This window comes from Lathyrus oleraceus, chromosome 4 (assembly GCF_024323335.1).
Source record: "Lathyrus oleraceus cultivar Zhongwan6 chromosome 4, CAAS_Psat_ZW6_1.0, whole genome shotgun sequence".
NCBI classification, from domain to species: domain Eukaryota; kingdom Viridiplantae; phylum Streptophyta; class Magnoliopsida; order Fabales; family Fabaceae; genus Lathyrus; species Lathyrus oleraceus.
The window spans coordinates 64,006,021-64,031,497 of record NC_066582.1 but is presented as its reverse complement, the minus strand read 5'-3'; the positions used below and the strand labels follow the sequence as shown (position 1 = coordinate 64,031,497).

The 25,477-nt window shown below is 31.2% G+C and overlaps 3 protein-coding genes across 3 annotated transcripts; 2 read left to right on the top strand and 1 right to left on the bottom strand.

The window, feature by feature from the left end:
* The first annotated feature begins 913 nt into the window (after nucleotides 1–913).
* On the top strand, nucleotides 914–4,549 carry LOC127073370 (uncharacterized protein At4g15545). Its single transcript, XM_051014523.1, has 9 exons — nucleotides 914–1,387; nucleotides 1,488–1,556; nucleotides 1,637–1,693; nucleotides 1,812–1,881; nucleotides 3,111–3,203; nucleotides 3,280–3,531; nucleotides 3,743–3,785; nucleotides 4,029–4,107; nucleotides 4,211–4,549. Exons 1-9 carry the CDS (start codon nucleotides 1,112–1,114, stop codon nucleotides 4,301–4,303), a joined length of 1,032 nt encoding a protein of 343 aa, XP_050870480.1. The 5' UTR covers nucleotides 914–1,111; the 3' UTR covers nucleotides 4,304–4,549.
* A 9,107-nt stretch (nucleotides 4,550–13,656) lies between these two features.
* LOC127073369 (probable prolyl 4-hydroxylase 4) lies at nucleotides 13,657–17,920 on the top strand. Its single transcript, XM_051014522.1, has 7 exons — nucleotides 13,657–13,936; nucleotides 14,028–14,085; nucleotides 14,165–14,269; nucleotides 14,352–14,409; nucleotides 16,672–16,847; nucleotides 17,202–17,271; nucleotides 17,404–17,920. The coding sequence occupies exons 1-7, from the start codon at nucleotides 13,803–13,805 to the stop codon at nucleotides 17,697–17,699; spliced, it is 897 nt and encodes a 298-aa protein (XP_050870479.1). The 5' UTR covers nucleotides 13,657–13,802; the 3' UTR covers nucleotides 17,700–17,920.
* Nucleotides 17,757–24,892, bottom strand: LOC127073368 (nucleoside hydrolase 3). The gene is made up of 12 exons (XM_051014521.1): nucleotides 24,550–24,892; nucleotides 21,725–21,904; nucleotides 21,416–21,526; nucleotides 20,956–21,291; nucleotides 20,629–20,805; nucleotides 20,231–20,515; nucleotides 19,976–20,098; nucleotides 19,651–19,848; nucleotides 19,216–19,469; nucleotides 18,759–18,960; nucleotides 18,330–18,635; nucleotides 17,757–18,204 (listed from the first exon to the last, which is right to left on the bottom strand). The coding sequence occupies exons 1-12, from the start codon at nucleotides 24,721–24,723 to the stop codon at nucleotides 17,887–17,889; spliced, it is 2,664 nt and encodes an 887-aa protein (XP_050870478.1). The 5' UTR covers nucleotides 24,724–24,892; the 3' UTR covers nucleotides 17,757–17,886.
* Between the last annotated feature and the right edge of the window lie 585 nt (nucleotides 24,893–25,477).

The following is a 25,477-nucleotide window of genomic DNA, read 5'->3' as shown; positions in this document are numbered from 1 at the left end:
ATATGAAGTGACTTTGATGTTATGCTATGTGGCTGCATGAATAAAAATCGTGTTTTTTTATTGGATATGTAATTTAATTTAAAGTAAAATACAATATTTAAATTTGATCATTTATTTAAGTTTGACCCAAACTAGAAATATGGAGTGTGATTTTACACTGCTAAGAAAATGACATTAGTAAGTTTCATCTTGCAATAAATATTATAATTTTTAGATATTCCAAATTTTACTATTTTTTGCTTTAACTTTTAATGAAATTAGAAAAATATTAAAAAAAATATTTTTTTAAAAGTTAAAGCAAAAGACACTTATTTTGTTGAGCTAGAATTTTTGGATTTTTTTCTTCTTCTTGAATGCTTCATCTTTCATATTGATTCAATTATCTATATACTATTCTTATAATTTTCTTTAAATATTATTTTTTAATTTTTTAGAAAGTTAATAATTACATTTTCTATTTCTTATGTCTCATAAAAAATATCATATTTAAATAATTTACGTTTTTTAAAGAAATAAAGATGAATTAGTTTTAATGATAAAACTAATATCATTTATTAAAATATCCCTATTAATTAAAATAAAAAAAATTGATAAAGTGAAAATTACCTTATATAATAGTGAAAAAATAATAATAAATACGAAAAATTATTTTAAAACCGAAAAAAATTATAGATGAAACACTTTTTAAGACGAATGAAATATTTTTTAAACAATTTTTTTTTTATTCTTAATTTTTTATGAACTTATTTGATTTTTTTCCTTTAAAAATAATTAGAGACAAATTTAACAAAAGAAAACGAGTACTTGTACTATTTTGAACTTTAAAATGACTTTTCAGATTTTTTCTTGTGACAATGGGGAGTATCAATTGTGTGTTCAAATAGTGTACAAATTTATTCCTATACCCTACTCTTGTGTCTACTTTGACCCGAACAAATCAAGAACAGAACAACTCTCTAGCATTCACATTTCACATCTCAGAAAACCAAAGATAAACTTGTACAAACGGAAATAACATGAAATGGTAATACTTACAGCTGTACTTATTTTTTAAAGTAAAAATAGAATAAGAAATAGAAGAGAAAAGGAGAAGAAAGTGGGAGGAACAAACATGACGGCAGAATCGGGTAGTTCGAACTTCGATCTTCCCGAGGATGTCGTGCAAGTTCTACCGTCAGATCCGTTTGAGCAACTCGATGTAGCGCGCAAGATCACATCCATTGCTTTATCGACACGTGTCAACGCATTGGAATTCGAGTTATCGGAACTTCGTGTCAAGATCGCCGAGAAGGATAGTCTCATCGCCGAACTTCAGTCTCAGGCTGAGTCCCTCGACGCCTCCCTTTCTGAAACCGCGGATAAACTCGTTCGAGCCGAACAGGATAAGGTCCCAACCAACCCGAACCGGGTTCAATTTAACCCTTTCTGTTTCGTATTTATTTATTTATTTGTTTATTTGTTTTCGGTGGTTGAGCTTGATACTTTAGGAGAATTTGCTTAAGGAGAATGATTCGCTTTCAAACACTGTCAGAAAGCTTAATCGAGATGTCTCCAAGGTCCGTTTTACTAGGATTTATTTATTGTGATTAGGATGCTAGTACTACTCAATTTTCATTATAATAAACCATTTTTGCAGCTAGAGGTTTTCAGAAAGACGCTTATGCAATCACTTCAGGAGGATGATGATAATTCAGTAAGTTACTATTAATTTTATTGTTGTTTAATGCTGGTTTTAATTGTACTAGCTAATACTATTTGTTTAAAGGAATTTTCTTATTTAACTTTTGGCTGTTAATGGGTGTTTGACATAGGGAGGAGCTCCGGACATTGTTGCTAGAATACAGAGTCAGTCGAGTTTGACTTTTACGTCTCAGTTTGGAGGTACTTTCAACATGTTATATGCCATCCTTCCTCGCTCACAAATCACAACATTGCATTTCTGTTTAAGTTTTGGTGCAGTCTGTAAATTGCTCTCTCATTTAGGCGCTTTGCAGATGTTACGTTGGATGTGTAGTAAGGTTAAATAAGATAAGATTAAAAATGACAATATTACAGAGTTTTTGTGGAACACCTATGGTAGAAAAGATGGTGGAAACTAGGCTTAGGTGGTTTGAGTATGAAGAGAAAAGACTCGTGGATCATGTAGTAAGGAGAGTAGATCAGATGGAGGGCGGCCATGCCGCTAGAGGTAGAGGAAGACCTAGAAAAATTATAAGATAAATTGTTAAGAAAGATCTTGAGATTAATGAATTGGACAGGAATGTGGTTTTTGATCGAACATTATAGCGTTTTTGACAGAAAATGAGTAAATAGGGAATAATAGTGAAAGTAGCTTAATTTCTTTATATAGGTTCTTTGAACTACCAGTCTAGTTCTGAGATTAATGTTGGCTGACAATGTGATGTATAAGCTGTTGTAAATCAATGTAACTATCTCTGAAGCATGAGTACTTCTAAAATGGTGAAGTACCGGTATCGGGTACGCATCCGTACCGGGTACTCGTACCGTATTTGTGGTACTTCATTTTTTCTCATTATTTGGTTTTGAATGGAATTTGTGGTTTTCTCAAATATCAATATAGTATATTTATGTATTTTAATTTTTTTCGTTACTGTATCTTAACATTATTTTTGGTTTTTTCAATATTTTATAGTGGTCTTTTGCTATGAATCTAACAATTTATGTTCTTTACTCATACATTTTATAGAAAATTCTTATTTCTTATTAACCCGTACCTTGATTTTTTTTTAAAATGACGTATCCCGTACCGGTACCAATACCCGCACCGGGTACTGTATCCGTACCTATGCATATGGGTAACTATTTAAGAAAATCTGGCAATATTAAGCTACTACTTCAATTTGATGGAGATAGAGCCGTATAAGCATTTTAGGTTCTTCAAAAAAAAGCATTTTAGATTCTGTTTGGTAGAGGGGGAGGAAAGAGTGATGAAGAGGTGAATGGAGCCATGGAGGGAAACCTTTCTATTTAACCAAGTTTTCCTCTCCATATTCCACTCTTTCTTGCTCATGCAAATGGGTCATTAAAGTTGAGCTCCTTCAGCTGCACTTTTTTATTTTTAGTTCTGAGAAGTTCTAATTTTATTGCAGATAATGACTCTTCATTGCCACTGTCTATATCTTCTTCGATGCCTCGTGTTTCTAATAGTGGAAATTCTTTCGCCGAGGATCAAGATTCTGATGGTATGTACTAATGTACTAATTATAATTTTGAATGTAAATCTTGATCTTTCTTGCTTTTTCCATTACAATATTGCAGTTATAAGACCTAGAGTGCCCTATAATCTCCTCATGGCTTCCCAAAGTACCACCCCCCGGATTACTCCCACTGGTTCCCCTCCTAGTTTTTCTGCATCAGTATCTCCAACGAGAACATCTAGACCCATTTCTCCAAGGCGACATTCCATTTCCTTTTCAACAAGAGGCATCCATGATGATAGGTCTTCAGCGCTTTCCTCCATAGGCCACGGTTCAATATCAAGCTCTGATCCAGTAACAGGACCCCAAGCGGGTGAGTACATCCAACTTTGCTACCTTTGCGCTGTGTAAAAGATTGCATCTAGAAATGCTTTCATTTGGTCACTCTGAATGGATTATTTGTTGGATCTCACATCCTTATGAAGAATGAGGGGCATAATATATCCAACATTGCAGCCATATAAAGAATGTTCTCATTTGGTTTGATTATCTGCCCTTGTTTTTTTTCTTAACTTATGTCACAGGACGAGCACGGGTGGATGGGAAGGAATTCTTTCGCCAAGTGAGGTGAGTGCTCTTTCTTGTCTTCAAACTTTTAAAACTATTAAATCAAGTTCAAAAACTTGATATTTCACTATCAGAGAAGCATGGGTAGATGACATGATTTACAAAGCGGATACAATTAGCTTAGCTCCTCAAAATCAAAATAGTCTCATATTTTACATACTTTAGTGAATTGCTCATTTTTTCTCTCAAATTAGTTCGGTTAGGACATTATCCTTTATCTTATCTCATGGTTGTTATCATTAGGAACCGTCTGTCGTACGAGCAGTTTGGTGCATTCTTGGCAAATGTTAAGGAGCTAAATTCCCATAAACAAACAAGAGAGGTAATTCATCTTGTCTCTGCCTTACTACCACTGGTTCTTTACCACCAACCATGCCTTTTTTTTCAGTTAATAGACACTTGGCACTGTGTGTGCATAATTGCAGGTGACTTTACAGAAAGCAGATGAAATTTTCGGGCCTGAAAACAAGGACCTATTCACTACATTTGAGGGATTGATCACTCGCAATGTCCATTGACGATGTGTTTGGTGGATTCCTATTCTAAGTTAATAATAACGGATATTTTTTGTCTGACTTATAGCAATCCCATTTTTTTCTCACTGTAATTTAAATGGTTATTGTTGTGTAATAAAACAAGCCTGTAAATTCGAGTTAGCGAATGCCATTTCTTGATAGGGTTGCTATTGGTTTCCTTGTAGTAGAGATGGAATGCATACTCCATTTTTTGTTCATCCTTATGCTATATGGTTGTTTTTGTTGGTATTGTTCTTTACTTGTTTCAGTTTTTTGGTACCTTGCGCCTCTGGTGTCTATTGTGAGATTCTTTGTAGCTATTATGTTTGAACTTTTGATGCCACCCAATGACAGCTCCAATAAATAATGAAAACAAATCCCTACCACCACATCAAAAGACAATCGACTAGCATTCGATACCATAAACCATCCTCAACGGAAATGAATCTTCCAAAAGGCAACAAGAACACTCCTCTCCAAGTAAGGGTTCAAGTAAGGGGTCCAAATTCCTAGCTCAATTCAAGGTGAGTATATGATTCACCAAGATACCATTTTCAAAATGTTAAAATACTCTTATTTTCCAAATCCTATATGTTTATAGACGTTCATGATAAAATCACTCGGTTATATGATTTTCAGATTGACCACACCATTTAGACCACCTCTAATCTTAGATAGATCCCCCAACAATGTAAAAGTTTTAAAAAGCCAATAAAGATCTCTAGGAAAGGTAAAAGATCATTCAAACAACCTAAAAATTCTATACCACACAATAATCACAAATTCTTAGGTCACATATGAGAAAACAACTATAATAAGAACATGATTTCTTTATAAAGAAGTAACTAGGCTTCTTGAAACCTTAGAAAAGCTTATCCAAAGAAACAAAAAGCTTGACCTAGTTCTATCTAGTCAGAGGTCTTCCCTAAATAGAAATGGAATAGGGTTTAAAAGGGATGGAAAACCTAGGAAAGGTGTAGATAAAAAAAGACAATATGCGTCTGGTTTATAAATACACACATTGTAAGAGAAGAGGACATTTAGAACCTTTTTGTTTTGATAAATTGAAAGGATATAAAGATAACACAATCTTAGACCTTCTGCGACAAATGTACCTGGGCCCAAGAAGATATGGGCATCAAAGGTGAAACCCTAGTATTTTGTAGGCATCACTTATAACTTGGAGGTTTAATGATTATCAATAAAGTTGTGCAGAACATGGTATACTTCCTAAGTATACAATATTTATGAAGTTTTTAATCCTAGGATAAAACGATGATAGGAAGTGTCAATCGTTGTGATCAAAGCAAAATATTTGAGACTATCTCAAAATTTAAGATCCTTAGTGGTCAATTGAATGAATATGTTTATGATGGACTTATTCATTTTGTGGTTTTATCGACTCTCACATCCAACGATGTATGGAGGAGGATACAACATTTTGGTGTATTCCCTTTTGGAAAATATTTATCAAGACTTCTTAATAAAAGAGGTAAAATTATTCTAAGATTGAAATAATCAAGAAAATCAGATTAATACCTTAAAATAATATTTCTAAATATTTTACTCGTCAAATTAAATTATTTTCTAACCCACAAATATGAGTATTTTAGTATTCTCTACCAAAAAAGGGTGCAAAAATGATAAATGGGGGTGCTGAAAAGATAAAAAAATCCAACATAAGATTCAACATGCACCTAGGTGGCTAAACTACGCAAACTCAACCGATTGGCACATACTGACAACCGATTGGAAAAGTTTGATACAAAGATTTCAAAATCAAATCCAAGCTCACCTTGCACCTCAAGAAAATCAAATCCCTACATTTATGAATATTGCACATAATCTTGAGAAAACTGAAGATCTAGTCGATTGGATCCCTTAGCTAATTAATTAGGAGACTTAAACATGAAAGATTTTGATTTTATTTTCGATCAGCACGATCTACATTTAATACTTGCCAGAAATACACACTCAAATCTGAGAGGCACGTTATAAATAGGTATGCATCTCTTCACATTTTATTGTATATCATACTTGCTTTCATCCTTTCTTTTGTGCGTTCTTCCTCTTGTCATAAGTATCACCATGAACTCCTCAAGTTAGAAACTCATAATATCGCCACACAAAAACATATGCCATTATAGCTGGAATGATGAATAAACATGAAGAAGAAAAGAAGATGATCTTGGAGAAAATATCATAAAGCCATGGTTTATGGATGGAACCTTCATGAGAGGATATAAAATATATTCTCACATCTTTCAAACCTCACTAAAAGCATTCTTCACAAAGTACCTGGTAGAATCTTTCCAGATCTAGTACAAGAACTCTACACCAACCTAAGCTTTCTTGGAAAAACTCTAATATCATCAGTGAAGATAACAATTCATAGTGAACGATTTGAAAGAATGTTTGAAATACCCTTCCTAGAAAAACCTATAAGCCTGAAAAACCCTTTGAACTCAAAAAATTCAAACGAAACATACCTCTAAACTCTCTTATAGCCAATCCCATGGAGAAAAAAGGATTTCCTTTCAGAACAACCCCGTTAAAACCTAAAGTTCGAATACTTCACTATCTCCTTACAAGAATATTACTCCCAAGAAATATCAATATCGACTATGTTATCAAGGACAATATTGTACCTCTTCGGTACCTCGCCCAAAACATTCCAACAAATTGGGTGGATGGGGTGTTTCATCACACGTCCCACTCAAGAGAAAAATATTTAGCAAATCTTCCATATGGGGCAATGATTATAAAAATACTAAGAACCTTTAACATTGATAATCTAGTAGAAAAATCTATCTCATCTAGCAATAAAATTGATTATACCAGTCTTAGAAACATGAATATCAACATAAAATATAAAGAACCGATGGACGACTGGGAAGATGAAGAAGAAGAAGCAGAAGAGATCGAAGACATATACATAAAGAAAATTTGGGAAAATTTCCAAAACATAGCAAGATAAGTGAAATATATTAAGTAAATAATATCAAGAGGATGATGATGCTTATGATAAATATATGAACTCACTTATGTTTTTTTCCTACTTTCTGCATTACAAGCTTTAAATTCAGTATTTTTCCTTCATTCAACAAATTTTCATTTTGTAATATGAATTTTTTAATAATATGAGTGTGAATGTCTAAGTTGCCCTTGTATGTATATTTACTTATCGCAATGCATCTTTACCCGCCTTTTTTATTTTGACAAAGGGGGAGAAGTATACTCTCATGGGGAGTAGGGTATACTATATATCTAATCCATGGGGAGTTTAAACACTCAAAATATATTTGTATCGTTTCTTTTACCACCTAGTCCGAGAGATGTTTTGTCATCATCAAAAATGGGAAGAATGTGAAACCTTATTTTGCAGCTTATATGCTTTTAACAAGGACATCAAATTTTGATGATGACAACTAATGTTTTATGATAAGTCAAAGATGAACGGTCAAGAGGACAAATATGCAAACCTTATCCTTAGTGTTTGATGAACTTGACTTAGTGAAGAATCTCCTATATCAGTAGTGAGTGAATCTTTTGTAAAATATAAGGACATTGTCGTAAAGGCGCATGGCTAAAGCGCTCACATACACACTAAAATGTTTTTACCAAATAAAATACCTTCAAAAATTTCTTGAAGTTGTGCTATATGAATTAGGAACTGTTAAACTAGTTATAGGCGAAAGTTTGACTTATCTAATCAATTGGGACATTTGTCTTATCGATTAGCTCAATTCAAAATTGAGTCAAAAGCGATTGAGACAGCGCTTTAATGATGTGCAACAGCTAGATATCTTTTTCTTCCCTTTATAAACTTACAATCAACTGTATTTCAAACTTCTAATCGAATTTGAATATGTGGTAATCGATTAGAAAGTCATAAAAAATATTTATTGGAATTTCCTTTTTGAGTCAACCTCTAGCCTATAAATAGAGGCCCATTTTCTTATTACTTTTCATCCAGAAACGTGTTTTGACATCTCTCTCTCTCTCTCTCTCTCTCTCTCTCTCTCTCTCTCTCTCTCTCTCTCTCTCTCTCTCTCTCTCTCTCTCTCTCTCTCTCTCTCTCTCTCTCTCTCTCTCTCTCTCTCTCTCTCTCTCTCTCTCTCTCTCTCTCTCTCTCTCTCTCTCTCTCTCTCTCTCTCTATATATATATATATATATATATATATATATATATATATATATATATATATATATATATATATATATATATATATAAAGTTTTATTTAACATTCTCTCACTAACGTTTTAGCCTAAGTGTTTTTTTGAGAAAAGTCCATTTGTTAGTGAGGATATAATTGTAATTTTAGAAATGGTAGAATTGTAAAATCATCAAGGGAATCTTTTGTATACACCTTGGTTGAATATTATCCATTTAGGGATTTTTTTGGGTTAGAAGCTAAACCCGTAAAAAACTTTGGTTTGGAATTGTGTGATTCAATCCTAGTTTAGGTTGGAGATCAGCCCGTGATAAAATTTCATAGGTTCTTAATTAGTCCGATATTAAAACCAAGGTAGGTTAAACCTCAACCCGATATTAAAAGCTTCATAGGTTCTATATCATCCCAGTGTTAAAAGCTTCATAGGTTCTAGATCATAATTTCGTGAGATTAGTCCAGTGTTAAAATCTGACTGGTTATTGGTTATCCCTTGTAAAATCAAGGTTTAAGATTCGTGAGCTCAACTTGTGTAAAAGCTTAAAAGATTTAAGAACTTGAAGACTAACCGTTCAAAGCTCCTTGTTTGTGGAAAGATGACTAACTGCTTCAATCCACCATTGAGAAAGAAGACGGGTCATTTCACTCCTAAGTTTATGTAGAAGAAAAGGCGCGAACATTCAAATCCATCGTCTTGTCTTATTTGATTGTAGATTAACCATAATTTCCTTGTATAAGGGGGTTCGTGAGACTTTCATACTAAAAATTTGGATACTCTCAAGATCAATTCTTGGATTGAGAGGTATGTCATTTTATTATTTGACCGAACCTCTATATATCGTGGTGTGTATCTCTTTCCCTTATCTCTTTAATTTCTGCGTTTTAGTTTTTGTCTTTTATTTTCCGCTGCTAAATTTTTCAAAAATGCTTTTAAAATCTGATTTTATTTCCAAAATATTTTTAAAACAACATTTTTCAAACCACATAATTTATCGCCCTCCTATGTGTGAAGTTTCAAGTCCAACAACTACTTTCAGGGTCACCCACATAAAATATGATGGAGACTAAACAAACCACCAAAAGTCTAATAGAGGGATCAAAAGGCAAAATATTTTCAAAGGGGGTTATAACGTTAAAATCATATAAATAAGGGGACGAAAATTGCAAGTCGTGATTTGTAATTCAAGGGTGGTTGGTATGTGCATTTGTTCATATTAACTTTCTTTCTTTCTCATGTGTTTTATTTTGTTTATTTTTATTTATTATTTTATTTGTAAGAACTTAATTGTTATATAAACTGTTGTGTTAAGTTATATATTTACATATAATTGTAGTATATGAGTTATATATTATTCAGAATTTAATTTTATAAATATTTTATAGAATTAGATAGATCATCAAGATGAGAAAATGATATTAATATTTTATTTGTAATTTAATATATTTCACAGTATTTAAAATATTAAATATTGTGTTTAATTATCTATATTATTTATGAATTGACAATTTTCTTTTTTTGTTGTTGTTGTGAATATCACTTTGTTTTATTTTATTTAGGATGAATGTTATAATGTTTTAAGGGTAGAAATGCATATAAGTTATAATATTTATGATGAATGTTATAATGTTGTAATATTTTTTTGTGAATAAACTATTTAAATTAAAAAAAAGGCTTATATGAACTTTTGATTTTTTGATTTTATTTTTTAATAGTTTAATTCTCTTTAAAAAAATCATCATTTTGGTCATTCTATTAAATATTTCTTGAATTTGTTTTTGTCCCTCCGTCAAATTAATATAGATGATACTTCAATTTATGACATGACAACGATTTGGAAGAGCCTATGTGGCACCACATTATAAAAAATAAAATTATTTTTATAATATAATTTTGTAAACGAATATAATATATTGAAAGCTTTCCAAAACACAATACAACCCAAGGGATCAAAGATCCATTAAAAAATTCATGTGCATTAAACTAGAACCTATAGCCATGACATCATAAACTGAGCAATTTTACTTCTAAGCTTAGGCCTATTCCAACTTCTATATACAATAACATTAATAATATGATTACATATATTTGTTTTGTCATAAGAATTTTTAAAATAAATTACATTCATATACTTCCAATTTTCGTAGACGATTTATGTGAAGGCACACTTGAGAATTTGAGCCCTCTAGCCCTTTCCCTTACAACCATTGAAGATCCATTGCATTTCTTCTTTCCACCCTTTTGGTGTGTACGAGATCTACAGCCAATCAAGAACCTTCTTCCAAATATTTTTCATCTTTAAACATTGGAAAAATAAATGTTGCAGATTCTCTTGTTGGTCACAAAAAATACAACTATCATTGTCTATAAACCCAAACCTATGAAGTCTTTCCTTTGTGCTCAATCGATCCTGGCAAGCCAGTCAAACAATAAAAATAGCTATAGGTCTAGCAATACTATTACTTACCATCTTCCTTCAAGGAACAGTTTGTTGAGGCATCTTCAAATTATGGTATATCTTCCTTGTATAGAAATTTGGATCTTGCAACATCCTTTGTCATGTCTGGTTTTGCTGCAGGTTAATCCTTTGCATTAAACACTGCTTTCATAATCCAAGAACAGTTACTCCTTATGGTAACAAACCATATGTTATATTTTTGATATAATAGCTATGGATCCATTTTATCCACAAGCTATCAACCTTGCTACAGAGGTTTCACATAAGCTTTATCATGGTTGTTTGATTCCATTCTCTAAGGGAGATGATGTTCAAGCCTCCATGCTTTTTGAGGGAACACACTTTATGCCACGTCATATGGAATTTTCTTGTAACTTCCTTTGTACCCCTCCAAAGAAAAGACTTGTAAATACCATCAATTATATTGATTATCTTGTTGGGGAGAGAGATGCATTACATCCAAAAGTTGGTCACAAGAAAAATGACACTTTTAATAAGTTGAACTCTTCCAGCAAAACTTAGCAGTCTAGTACTCTAGTGCTTCACCCTTGCCATTATTTTATCAACCAATATTATGCACTGACATGTAGAGAATTTTCTGCTTGTGATGGGCACTCCTAGATATCTGAAAGGGAGTAGGCCTTCCTTGAAGTCAGTAAGGTTCAGGATGGCTTGTTTGGTTTGGTCATCCACATTACCAAAATAACCTTTGTACTTGGTGTGGTTAATAGTCAGTCTTGTAGTCTTCGAAAAATTATCAAAAGCTCACATGACAAGGTGGATGGACTTTGTATCTCCTTGAGCAAACAAAAGAAGATCATCAACAAAACTCAAATTATTGATATTCAGCTTTTCACATTTTGAATGGAAGTTGAAGTCTGGTATGTTTCTCAATTGCAGCACCCTATGAAGGTATTCCATGACAATGACAAAGAGTAAGGGGAATATGGGCTGCCTCAAGCCTCTCTTAGCCTTCAAGATCCTTGTGTATTCTCCATTGACTATGAATTTATAAGACACGGTTGTAACTGTCAGCATAATTCACTTTTTGAACTTGTTTGGGAAATCTAGCTCTTTCAAGATGTCCTCCAAAGCTCTCTCCAATCAATAGTATCATAGGCTTTTTGCAAGTCCATTTGGAGCATACATCTTAGCATCCCTCCTTTAACAGTGTAATCTTTTATGAGTTCATAGGCAAGCAAGATGTGGTCTTGTATATGTTGGCCTCGAACAAAAGCCGCCTGACTCTGATGGATGATGCTTTTGAGAACCCCTCCCAACCTATAAGTCATGTTTTTAGAAATGGTTTTATATATAGTTGTGCAACAAGATATAGGTCTATACTGCTTAATAGTCTTTTCCAAGTTTGCTTTTGAAATTAAGGTAACCAAGATGCTATTAACTGCATTATACATTTTTCCTTCTTCAAAGAACTCCCGAACTGCCTTAATTACATCCTTCTTTGTGATACTCTAAATAGATTTAAAAAAACTTGCCCCATAGCCATCAATTCAAGGTGCTTTAATGTCATTGATACCCTCTAAAGCTTTTAATATTTCCTCCTCAATCACTTGCTCAACCAGGTACTCTCTGCTCCCTTGTCAACTGCGCACCTTCTCTCATAGCAACAATATATATGCCTTGAATGTTATTTGCAGCAGTTCCCATAATATTTCCATAGAAGTTAAGAACCTCCTCCTCAATATCACTTTGATCGGTAGTACAATTCCATTATCATTCTCAAGGGTGTGCATTTGAGTTTGTCTATGTTTCTCCTTTAAAGAAGTATGTAAATAAGAATTATTTCCATCTCCTAAATTCAACCAATCAATTTTTGATCTCAGCTTTAAAATCCGCTTCTCCATTTGAAGACTTCCTTTATGCAAATTTTGGTTTTCTCAATCGGTTGAATGTCCATTTTGTCTTGTGTCAGCTGTTGTTTGGCCTCTTTCAACTTAGCTCTAGTTTTTCAAGCTGGGTATGAATACCATTTATTGGCTTGCTTATTTGCTTATTAGGGTATTGAAGTCTTTGAATTTTATTTTTATAATATTAATTAATAATAAATGAATTATTAAATTTAAAAATAAAATACAAATAATAATAGATTTTTAAATTATTTATATTTTGATAGAATAATGAAATTATTTTAAATTATTATTTTTATAGAAATTTTAAATAATTAATTAACTATAAAAATTATTGAATAATTGTGTAAAAAATAAAATCTAAAAGCTACTCACTTTTAAGAAATTTTAAAGAAATTTTAAAACACTAAATTCTAAAAGTATTTTTAGAAATAATTTTAAGAAATAAATGTAGCAAATAAGTTTTTTGTTTTTTAATTTTTAAAAATTATAAAACAGTTTTTTAAAACAGTTTCAAACAGACCCTATAAAAAGAACAAATATACAATTTAAATTAAATACATTTATAAGAATGGGATCTTTTTATTTAGCGAAGTTGCTCTCTGCAGCAGATATATTTTTCCATGAAGTGATTTAAACGGTGTCGAGAAAGAATACATAAAATGAGCCTAGTTGTAAAATATAAAAAAAAAAAGATAAAATCATTCAGTTTTATATAACTGAATGGTTTGTTATTTTTGCAAAAGTCCTCGTGCATTTATTTTGATTATCATATCAAACAAATAATTGCCATTTTTGTGGTTTTGTACTTTCACGCTAAATATATTTTAAAAAAATAAATTCTGTAACTATCTTTTTTCATTATTATTATAATTATGATGTAGAATAAAAACAATAGATGAGTGAGAGAGAGAAAAAAGAAGTTCAATTAAAGTTGAGTTAAAGTCAAGTTCCTGGGCAAACATACAAATTCCTGAGAAATTGAAGTGGGAATCTAAATCTGAAATGAGTAGGGTCATTTTGTTTTCGCTCTTCTTGTTTCTGATCTCTCAAACAGCTCAAGTTCAAAGCTCTTACGCTGGTTCCGCTAGTTCCATCATCAATCCTTCTAAAGTCAAACAGATTTCATGGAATCCAAGGTTTCTTTCTTTCTTCACTTCAATTAAAAATTCTCCATATCTTCCAACTAACTTTCTCATACTCAAATCGATATCTGTATGTATTTTGCAGAGCTTTTGTTTATGAAGGTTTTCTCACGGACTTGGAATGCGATCACTTGATTTCTTTAGTGAGTATTGAATTGAATCTCTTATGCAAAATCCATAACTCTTAATTATCCAATAATCTAGAGTTGCTTGTTTGTTTAGGCGAAATCGGAGCTCAAGAGATCTGCTGTTGCGGATAACCTTTCCGGAGATAGTCAGTTAAGTGATGTTCGAACAAGCTCTGGCATGTTCATTTCCAAAAACAAGGTTCCTTTTTCTTCCTCTGTTTATTTCATTCAGTTTTAAGTAATTCTCTTACTTTTTCTTTACTTTATATATTTATTTATAGGATCCTATTATTTCTGGTATTGAGGACAAGATTTCTGCTTGGACCTTTCTTCCTAAAGGTACTCTATCATCTTCAAAATATTCATACGATTTTAATTGGGAAAAAAGATAAGGTCTAAAAACATTTTATAAATAGTCATGATTTTAGGTTATATTTGGATATCATAAAAATGAACGGAGTGAAATAAAGCGGAGCGGAATGAAGATACCATTCTATTGTTTGGAAATTTTAAGACAGAACAAGGCAAGAACAAGGCAAGTTGTTCATTCTGAACTAAATTAGTGAGAAATCTATATGGTGGTGAGTGATAGAATGAAATGAAATTCATAAGACTTCATTCTGTTCAATTCCATCTAATTTTAAATCATTCAAACAATGAAATATCATTTCATTCCGCTCCGTTCCATCCGATTCCATCCATTCAAACAAATTCTTAAGCTTTGAAACCTATTTTATTAGCATTAGTTAGGTTTGACATAAAAACTGAAGAATACCTGTCAATTTTTTTGGACTTTTACTTTATTTTCTATTACGGAAGATAAGTTTTTGTCGATGTTCAATGTTTCTGGGCAGCCAATTTGTTAATTTTTCTATTTTTTTCTCTGTATACGAAGGTTTGTTTCTTATCTCAAAATATGGAAAAGGATTGAGGTTTTATTCATCACTTACTTGCTGTAGGAAGATTATATTATGTTGAGAAGCATGGTTAAACACAAGAAAAAAGATAAATAAATAAAAAATTGAATTGTTTTGTATTAATTCAATAATAAGAACTACATTATAATGAACATGATTACTTTGTATAGTTATCATGAACAACTAATAAACTTTAAGTAACTTGTAACAAAATTAACTAAGTAATTAATAACTACCGATAATCAAATATACTGCAATTAATAACTCTGACACCCTATTCAATTTAGAATATAGATTAACATTTTCAACTTGAAAAGAACAATACATTTAAAAAATATATATAATGTAACTCACTAAAAAAAATTACAACAAATAAGTATAGTGATGGAGGTGTCTAATTCATAGAAAGAAGTTTTTGACCTACTTTGAGGTCTTTGAAAATTTTCCGGAGTCTCCTCGGTGCTCATTCCAATAAAACCAATAAACTCAATCTTGCATCTTCAAATGCCAAAGTTTGATCAACAAAGTTTAACCACCATACGATGGAAGTCCAAAGAGAATAGAAAATACTAACTACAGTATGATGTAACATATAGAGAATGAAAATTGCTACCATAAGGTATAAGGTAGAAGTATAAAGAGAATAAAAGATGTTTAAGTATTAGTTTATTGTAGAAGCATATAGAGAAGAAAACTTTTAACTACTACTGGATAGAAAACATTAAAGAAAACCATGAATGGCTAAACAAGAATTAAAGAATTTTACCATCAAAATAATTGAGGTGTGAGAAACTTCAACAAGTATATAATTTCACAAATTATTTGATTAAAATTGTGTGGAAGTCAATAAAGGGTTGATGATCAAAAAAGAAGAATATAGTGGAATGAGAAGAAAAAAATGGAAAGAAAGGAGTTGATTGAAGATTATTTCATGTCATAAGTAGAATCATTTTTCATTCATGGCAGCAACCATGGCTCTGAAACTATGTTGAGAAACATCATTGAGTAAAAAAAAAAGAGAGAAATAAAATAAGAGATGATTGAATTGTTTTGTATTAATTCAATGATAAAATCTACATTACAATGAATACATGATACTTTATATAGTGATCATGAACAACTAACCAATCTTAATTATTTTGTAGCAGAACGAACTAACTAATAATTACCTATAACCAAATATAACAACTAATACAACTAACTCTAACATATTAATAGAAGGCAGATAAAGATGAAAGGTAGGTTTTTCTGTAGTAATGATCATATAATCAAAGTCAGATAAAGATGAAAGGTAGGTTTCTCTATAGTAATGGTCATATAATCATGAAGATGTTCAGTTGTCAGTTGGAATGGGAATACTAGCAATATCCAAACAGTAAGTGAACACACTAAAAATGTAAAATTATGCGACGAGTTTAATTGAGAAAATTAAAAGCTACTCTCATTAATTAGTGATGCACTGCTCAACGATCAAAAAGGTAATCCACCCATTTCTGAATATGTAGTTTCTTTGCGCAAATTATCTACATGCATCATATTGTATAAATTACAGTCATGATTGTAGAAAAGAAGGAATATGTACCTGAATGATATACAAGTATGAAAAAATGAAAAATATTCCTACCTATGATTAAGCTGTCAGGCTCTAATCAGTCTCCATGTAATTTTTATGGTTGAATTTCAGAAAACGGGGAAGACATACAAGTATTGAGATATGAGCATGGACAGAAATATGACCCACATTACGATTACTTTACTGATAAAGTTAATATAGTTCAGGGAGGACATCGTCTCGCCACTGTTCTCATGTATCTTACTAATGTGACCAAAGGTGGTGAAACTGTATTCCCAGAGGCTGAGGTTGGTATAGTAAACTAGAAATTCATGTATTTATCATGAGAATTGAAAAAGCGTTGTAGTTTTCTTGATTAAATGACCTTGGTTGGTGTCTTGCAGGATTCACGTTGTACTGTTATCTTGTGCTGTTTCAATCTATTTAAAAATAATAATTCTATATTGCATTGAGCTAAAATTTATTGCCTGATATCTAATCATTTGTCTGCTTATAGTCTTAGAGGAGGATAGTCTTACGTTCATATGTATTCTCAGTATCCTCTTCTCTGGGTTTTTGATAGATTCAGAGAGGAAATTGTTTGGACTTTTATTACCAATAGCTTTATTTTGATAGCTTATGAATTTATATTTGGCTTACAGGAACCTCGACGTCGCAGGGGTTCTGAAAAAAGTAATGATCTCTCTGAGTGTGCCAAAAAAGGAATAGCAGGTGGGCAATTCGATAAAAAATTACTTTTGTTATGTGTTTCCTCTGTTCTTATACTTTCATGTAAAGTTTTTGCTGGTCATCTTATGCTAAATGATTGCTGTTTTCCTCTTATTATTACCCGACATTGCATAGTGAAACCACGTCGAGGGGATGCACTTCTTTTCTTCAGTCTTGACACACATGCTACCCCGGACACTAACAGTCTCCACGCCGGATGCCCAGTGCTCGAAGGGGAGAAATGGTCAGCGACAAAATGGATTCATGTAGACTCATTTGATAAGATTGTAGGCGCTGGAGGGGGATGCTCCGATCAGCACGATAGCTGTGTGAGATGGGCTTCCCTTGGAGAATGCACAAACAATCCTGTGTATATGGTTGGATCTTCAGACCTTCCTGGATACTGTAGGAAGAGCTGCAACGCATGCTAGAATTTCTATCGAATGCTCTCTGGATTCTACCCGTATCAAAGAGTTGTATGAATGGTGTAATTCAATATGATATTTTTCATAAATTACTCAACAATTTTATAATTATTGTTTAAATAGAATATGTATTCATATTTTATTATTGTTGATAAATACATATAGCCGAGTCTTGTGCTGGTTGTAGCCATTGTTAACCATGGAGTTGAGCACCATTTTCTTTGCTATGAGGATGACTCCACTGTCTTTTCTGTTCTTTAAAGCTTGCCACCTTAGCTGTCTGGTATTGATCACCAAGCTTGTTTGCATACAAATTATAATAAGCATTTTCCTCCACATTGCTTAAAATTTTGACCAACTTTCCTTTTTTCTCATCCACCACTATTTTTCCATCTGTGGATTCATTGCCACTAGCTAAGACTTTAATGGACTTCACTTCAAATTTTGTCTTCAATGTTGAAGCCTTATCAGCCAAGACAACCGCACCTAGAATTTCTCCGAGGAATGTGTCCTGCAAACACAAAGGGCTTAAATAACAGAAACAGTGTAGAAAATCTATAAACAACTTAAACTTTAGGTTTTGGTTAATCTCCTAATATTGCGCCAGAAAAAATAGTTATGGATAGAAACTTATACCATATGACGATATCTGTGATTGATTTTCTTCAAACGGTGTAGGCTTGACAATAGATGATTGGTAAACACAGCCTCTGGTGTTCTTCTTGTGCCACTCAACTTACTTCTCACCGTTGCAAACGAACTCACTCTGCGCTGAGTACTCAGTGGAATGAGTGTGATGTTAACTTCTGATTCGAACACTGCTTTGGCCGCATAAGGATCTAAGTACATGTTGAATTCGGCATATTGGTTTGAAGGAACTGAAAACACATTTCCTTTGTCTTCTGCATTACTGCTTATGTGTCCCCCCATTACATACACCTCCTGCAACATTTTCAAAATTTTTAAGCAACTATGTTTCTGCTTTTACACCTGAAAAAAAAACTTAACACAGAACTATATTTAGATAGAATGATGGATGATAACAAATATTATACTAATGCTTACCTGAATTCTAGAGCTTATGTTTTTTACTGAAACAACCTTTGCCAAATTAGTCAAGGGTCCATTGGTTAATACTGTAACATTGGTCCCTGGTTTCAATGTTTGCAAAACAGACTCCCAAACTTCCATAGCTAGGGGTTGTCTAAGTTCAGGGTGATCTGTATCGCGCGGGGCTCCAAACTTCACCGAGTTTTCTCCTGTATACCTGAAATAGTTCTTAGTCTATTAGTCCTTTGCTGGTAACAAATTGTGAAGTTTTCATGCAAACACGGTGTTTCAAAGTTACATATAAAGACCCTACGGCCACTAAACATTGCAGTGACTGTTGTTCCTATAGTCGCTTTCATGTAAAGTGGCTGCAGAGAATCATATTCCGTTGCTAATTTCATTTGAATAACTTATGATCATCATAATGCTAGTTGAAGAGCAATGCTAAGACATGGAAGTTACTAAAAAGCACCTTCTTGGGCTGTGTGGAAGATAACGAGCAAGACCATAGAGAGTGTCGGAATCCAAATACCCCCCACTCCCATGAGGAATGGCTTTAACATACTTGCATTCTCCAACGGCTGAGATTACCGGATCTGTCTGATTCGCTGCGAAAACATCTCCTCGACCAACCGGTATATCATCACGACCCATCATGTGAAGTATGTCATAAACTATGTCTATGGTAGCTGCATTCGCCCATCCAGTAGGACTCACAATGATTGCCTGAAACCAAAGTTACAACGTAACCGAAATCAAAGGTTACTATATTAGTACGTCTATGAGGGAATTTGAACCCCATTCCTTTAAGGTTATAAGGTCAGTTTATTACCACTGAACTAACAACTAATGGACAAAAATATTTGATTTTATGTAAAACAGGTAACCGAAAGAAAAATCAGAATACCTTAAGGTCGATTACTTGAACAGGAACTTTAAGGAGATAAAAAAGAGCTAGAAAATCTCCTGCACTCATGTCCATGTCAAAAACAACTGGTTTTCCCAATGTTATGTTACTAAAATCTGGCTTGTAAGTTACTTCTTTGTAGTAGGGAAACTGTGTAGTGAAGTTGTATCTCCCTGCTTGTTTTGGCTGCTTAAGAACCTTTGATCCACCCCAAAAAAAAAAACAAGTCAAAATCCATTATGAGTATGTGTTTTCCCTTCTAAAATACTAAAAGTGATTAATTTAAAAGCATTGAAATATATACCCAAAAAGCAATTTTTCTTACATTTAAGAAGTTTATGAAATATTCTCTGTCAAGTGAACTCTTAACATCTCGGTTAGGCTTTGCCTTTGTAGCAACAAGTACTCTTACTGAGTCTGGACCATTTTCCTCTTTTGTATAACCATCCTATAAAACATGTTGCATTACATAACATGTTAACATTCATTACTAGATTATTAAATTTAGCGAAGTAATTAGAGACATATTTTATGTTTTCGGCAAATGAAATTGACAACTTATAAAGAAAAAAACAGCTACCTGACATTTTCCTTTGCCATTCTTGACAAAGCAAAGAGGATCTCTGAGTCCTTGTTGAATATGACCGCTATGAACACCGTCTTTTTGAATATTGAACTTGGGAACTTTTAGGCCATCAATGAGTGGATTGGATCCATCAGAAACTCCATATGGTTTGTTAGAAGTGACTACTGTTATGTTCATATATTCCATTTCAGCAAATTCATTTTCTCCATTATAGTTATTGGGTTTACTCATGATTGAGATGGCCACTCCAGCCATGAAAGAGTCCCACATGAAATAGCTCTGTTAACAATCAGTCACTTTCAAACATCAGTCCCTTTGTATTCCGTCAAACACGAAACACGTGTAAGAGTTTCGTGTTTAATGGATACGTATAAACTCATTAAGAGAATTACCGTATAGAATTGGTCGTCGAACCAAGTATCGCGAGATATTTTCAAGGATTTGAAACAGTATTGCGCCTCATACGTGTCTTGACTCTTTTCAAATGCATCAAAGAATTGTTCGGTGATTGGAATTGTGTTTGATGCATCAAGAGGAACAAGAGTGATAGGAATTCCAGAATGAATCACCTATAATAAAACAATAAACAAACTTTAGCGCAATGAAGTAATTATTAACAAAGAATGTGCATTGTATTAACCCTCAGAGGTTGGTCTAGTAGTTAAAGCTTGGGTTCTGAGAGTGTGTTTCTCTTAAAGTGTCAGGTTCGAAATTATTACCTGGTAAGCTGCAAACGGATCTCCAAAGATATTGAATTCTGCGTAAGAGTTAGTATTATAATCTGTAAACATATTTCCATGATCGCCACACTGTCGAGGCACGCATGAAGACGAAGCATTCTTAGGGCAACAACCAGTTGGATTACTTGACCTTACACCTCCACCCATTATATAAATATGTTCCACATTTTTCTTCAAGTGTGGATTATTCATTAGGAAAATTCCAATATTTGTATGAGCTCCCATCATAAGAAGAGTTGTTGGACCTGCAGATATTTTTTCTATCAACACTTGTTGAGCAGTTGGTTGCTCTAATGGTGTATATTTCCTTTCTCCCTGATACCATGATCAAATTAGTAACTAGGATGTACTATATAATTAATGTTTAATCAACACTTGAACTGCATTATGAAAGGATCATATTCAGTGAAAAAAAATAAGGTTATAGGTTATTATACACCTGCGGTAGAAAAGCTTTCCTGATACCGTAATTTGAATCGATATCTAACCGTCCTCCAAGTCCGACTGGAATGGCTTGCCTGTATCTGCAACTTCCTGTTGTTGTTATTCCCTGATTCAATTCAATCAAATGGCATGTTAGGATATCTGATAGTTGGACTAAATAGATGCAAGTTGTTGGTTCAGAGTTCAATCGCTGTGTCAACAGTATTTTTTTTGTTTGTATTTTCTCGTAATGTACTAATGTAAACATTTACAGATGTTGAAACTTATAAATGAAAATGAAATTTATTGGTGATTAAGTTATGACCTGATCAATAATTGAAAGGTATCCACCAACATTTGGGAGTATGGTCCCATTTGGGAGTATTCCACCCTCACCTCCTACACCAACAGCAACATCATCTCTTCCCATCATGTAAAGCAAGTCATAAACTTGATTCACAGCATGCCCACCACTAGTCCAGCTATTTGCACTAATGGTCACTGCCTGGATTAATACACAATTTCCACTAAATTAATATAAAACACAACAAAAAAGTTTGACTCTAAAACCCTTGTTAAGTCATAAGAAAGTTTGAGGATCATGAGATTAAATTTTAACACGACTACATACATATGAAAAAGACAGAATTGTTTTTTAAATAAAATATTATGAATTGGTAATCACATTACAATTTTAAAAATAAAATAAAAAATATAAGAAATCAGACATGTACATGTTAACCGATGGAAAAACAGAAGAAAAGAAATTAAATAAAATATTATGATGGGGTTACCAATAAAAAACATAAGTTCATAAAAAGACTTTATTGCATAAAAAACATAAATCACCTCACACAAATAAAAAACATAAAAAGACTTTATTGCATGAATAATTTTAAAAATGACATTGATCAATTTTACCAATTAATATAAGTTCATAATATAATACATTTAAAATTACCATATTAGAAAAATATAAAATTAATAAACTATCTAAAAACAAAATATAAAATAAGTAGTAGAATAAATTTTTTAAAAAACAAATGTTTATAAAAAGACTCTTTATTTGTTTTTTAAATACAATAGTTTTATAGAAGAATATGGTAAAATGGAGTTTTAAAAAAGTGTGATAGATTGTAGCTAGAAAATTTAAGATATATATATATATATATATATATATATATATATATATATATATATATATATATATATATATATATATATATATATATTTTGACTCATAAAAATAAATTGTTTATATATTTAATTATTTTTTATTATTTTGATAGGTAAAGTATGTATTAATTAAAAAATTAATATCATTAATATAACATATTTTATTTTTTAAAATAAGTAAAAATTATTATAAAAATATTTAAATAATCTTTTGGTCCCGATAAATTATCGAGTTTTTGATTTTGATTATTATATTTTTTTTGTCTGAATCTTTATATTTTACTTTTGTGTTAGTTTTAGTCCGTAAAGATAAAATCAGCGGTAAATTTTGACTTTAGAAATTAAAACCAACACAAAACATAAAATATAGTGACTCAGACAAAAAAAAAATTACAGAGACCGAAATAAAAGACTGATTAACTTACTTGGACCAAAAAATAATTTTAGTTTGTAAAAAATACATAATTATGAGATCTCATGTTCAAAATTGATTAAAAATATTAATATTTATCATCTATTAATTTAACTAAACTTTAAAACACTAATATGAAAATTTTATGGATAGAATAAATATTATAATTTATAATTTATAAATTATAAATAAATAAAGATAATTTATTAAAATATTAATATATAACGGTTTCAACAAGAATCCATAGTTAAATATTATTTTATCATAAAAATATAATTAACTATATGTTAAGTGAATATTATATATTAGCATAAACATGAGTGGATAATAGTGGGGCATATGTACATGGGTGCAACTTTTTATTTGTAATTAGTAAAAAAAAATTTAGAAAATAGAAAAATATATAAAATTAAATAAGTGGCTATGATTATTGTGGGGGCAAAGAGCCCCCAACCCCAACAATGTCAGTCAGCCCCTTTAACGGAAATAATTTTTCTTATCTTTTATTTATACTGAAAAACAACAAATGAGATGTTATAAGTTTTTTTTTTCTTTTAATACGTGGACTCACCATGTGCAAAACAAGTGTCCATAATAGAGGACAAAATTAACATTAATAAAATTAAAAGGACCAAATAGTTTAATCGACCAATATCAACACTTAATAATATCTATTATGATTTCCGCCAAATACGGAGAGTATCAAACTTATTTTAAAGTTCAAAGATTTGATTCTAAACTTTTCTTTTAGAATCATCATTAGTTTTTTTTTAAATTAAACAACCGGAATTAGCAAAGAAGATCACAATACTTTCTTAAGAAAAATTTAACACTTCTGTTCAAGTTCAAACCAGAATCTTAAGTTTAAAAAAAATCTCTTTCCATCTTATGCAGACCACTATAACCTTAATAAAAAACCTCTTTAATTATTTACAAATTTAAGAAATTTAAAAAAGTTATGATTGTTCTTAATTTAAATAAATTATTTAAAAAATCACCAATTTATAAAATACTTTTGAATTAATACCATTCATCCATCTTTTCAATTTTTAATACTATATTATTCAATTAATATTATTTATAATATTTTTAAATCATTATATTCTAGAAACCTCTTTAATTATTTTCTAGTTTAAAAAACTTAAAAAGTTATTATTTTTTATTTAAATAAATTACTTAATTAATATCAATCATCCACTTTTCAATTTTCAATAAATATTAATTATTTTATTTTAATTATATTATTTTTAAAGTAACATATTCTACTTGTATTTATAGTAGTGGTTAATGTTTGATTAAAAAGACTATTTTAAAGTATTATTATCTATTTTTTTATATATATTTTTAACATCTGTAAATAGATAATTTATTCTCAGATAAATGAATAAGATCTAAAATCTTGGAAAACGACATATAAAAAATAAGTACAAAATCAAAGAAAAAATGACATATAATAAAAGAGGAGCAGTAACGTTTTAGATTAGTCAAAGAATAGCAAAATGAAAAGAGAAAAAAAGGAGTAGGTAAGATTTGATTGATGATTCATAATTTCATATACATACCTCGAACTGAAACCGTGAAGTATTGACTTTCAAAAGATAAAGCATAGCAAATAAATCATCAGTATCAACATCTGTGTCGACAACAATCCGACGAGGTTTTCCTTCTGCTCCGATCAATGTTCCGGTTAATGTTATCAACAGCAACACTGCTGCAGCTTCTCTCAGCAGCAACATTCTCCTCCCACAACCGCGGCGGTTCTTCAACTGCTTTTTGTTATCTTCAAATGGTTGCTTTTGCTTTGACAATTTTTTATGATATCTATTAATAACAGCTATTTATATTTAACATGAGTTCCACTGACACTATGAGAGAAATAACTGAGACTAACAAGTTTTGAACTTTGATTAAATAATACGGAAAATGCCAAACAAACTATGATTAAATACTACTACAACACCGTATATTATACGGCTTTATGGGTTTTTTTTTATTATTTGTTGTTTACCTCGTTTTTATTCTTTATTGAAGTGTATTATGTTGACCACAAAAATAAATTTATTTGCTTTGATTTTGGAGGATAGATTAACAAAATTTGATTTATGTAATTTTATGTATTTTAATTTGTATTAATTTTTAATTGTTTAAATTAATTTTTTATTATTAAATATTATAAAAAAGTGGATTCATGTAATTTTATGTATTTTAATTTGTATTGGTCTTTGAATAATTAAATTAAATTTTATTTTATTTTATTTTAAAAAGTGAAATAAATAAGTTTGATGTTATATATTTAGATATAATATATGACTAAAATTGCAAAATGATAAAAATAAAGATTTGACCAACGTGAATAAAATGATAAAAATAGTATTATGGTTAATATATAAAGTAATGATTAATTATGGTTAAAACAAATAAAATAGTAAAAATAAATTGATTAGACTAAATTGATAAAAGTATTAAGAGAATAAATATTAATGAATAATA

What these genes read in the sequence shown, in the direction of transcription:
- LOC127073368 (XM_051014521.1), bottom strand. Translation starts at nt 24,723, where the DNA reads ATGTTGCTGCTGAGAGAAGCTGCAGCAGTGTTGCTGTTGATAACATTA. An exon ending in CTTCACGGTTTCAGTTCGAG is followed by an intron (nt 21,905 to 24,549) that starts GTATGTATATGA and finishes GTATTAATCCAG; the next exon opens with GCAGTGACCATTAGTGCAAA. An exon ending in TTCAAGTAATCGACCTTAAG is followed by an intron (nt 19,470 to 19,650) that starts GTATTCTGATTT and finishes CTTTGGTTTCAG; the next exon opens with GCAATCATTGTGAGTCCTAC.
- LOC127073370 (XM_051014523.1), top strand. Translation starts at nt 1,112, where the DNA reads ATGACGGCAGAATCGGGTAGTTCGAACTTCGATCTTCCCGAGGATGTC. An exon ending in AGGAGGATGATGATAATTCA is followed by an intron (nt 1,694 to 1,811) that starts GTAAGTTACTAT and finishes TGTTTGACATAG; the next exon opens with GGAGGAGCTCCGGACATTGT. An exon ending in CGAGGATCAAGATTCTGATG is followed by an intron (nt 3,204 to 3,279) that starts GTATGTACTAAT and finishes ACAATATTGCAG; the next exon opens with TTATAAGACCTAGAGTGCCC.
- LOC127073369 (XM_051014522.1), top strand. Translation starts at nt 13,803, where the DNA reads ATGAGTAGGGTCATTTTGTTTTCGCTCTTCTTGTTTCTGATCTCTCAA. An exon ending in TGTTCATTTCCAAAAACAAG is followed by an intron (nt 14,270 to 14,351) that starts GTTCCTTTTTCT and finishes ATTTATTTATAG; the next exon opens with GATCCTATTATTTCTGGTAT. An exon ending in TGCCAAAAAAGGAATAGCAG is followed by an intron (nt 17,272 to 17,403) that starts GTGGGCAATTCG and finishes GACATTGCATAG; the next exon opens with TGAAACCACGTCGAGGGGAT.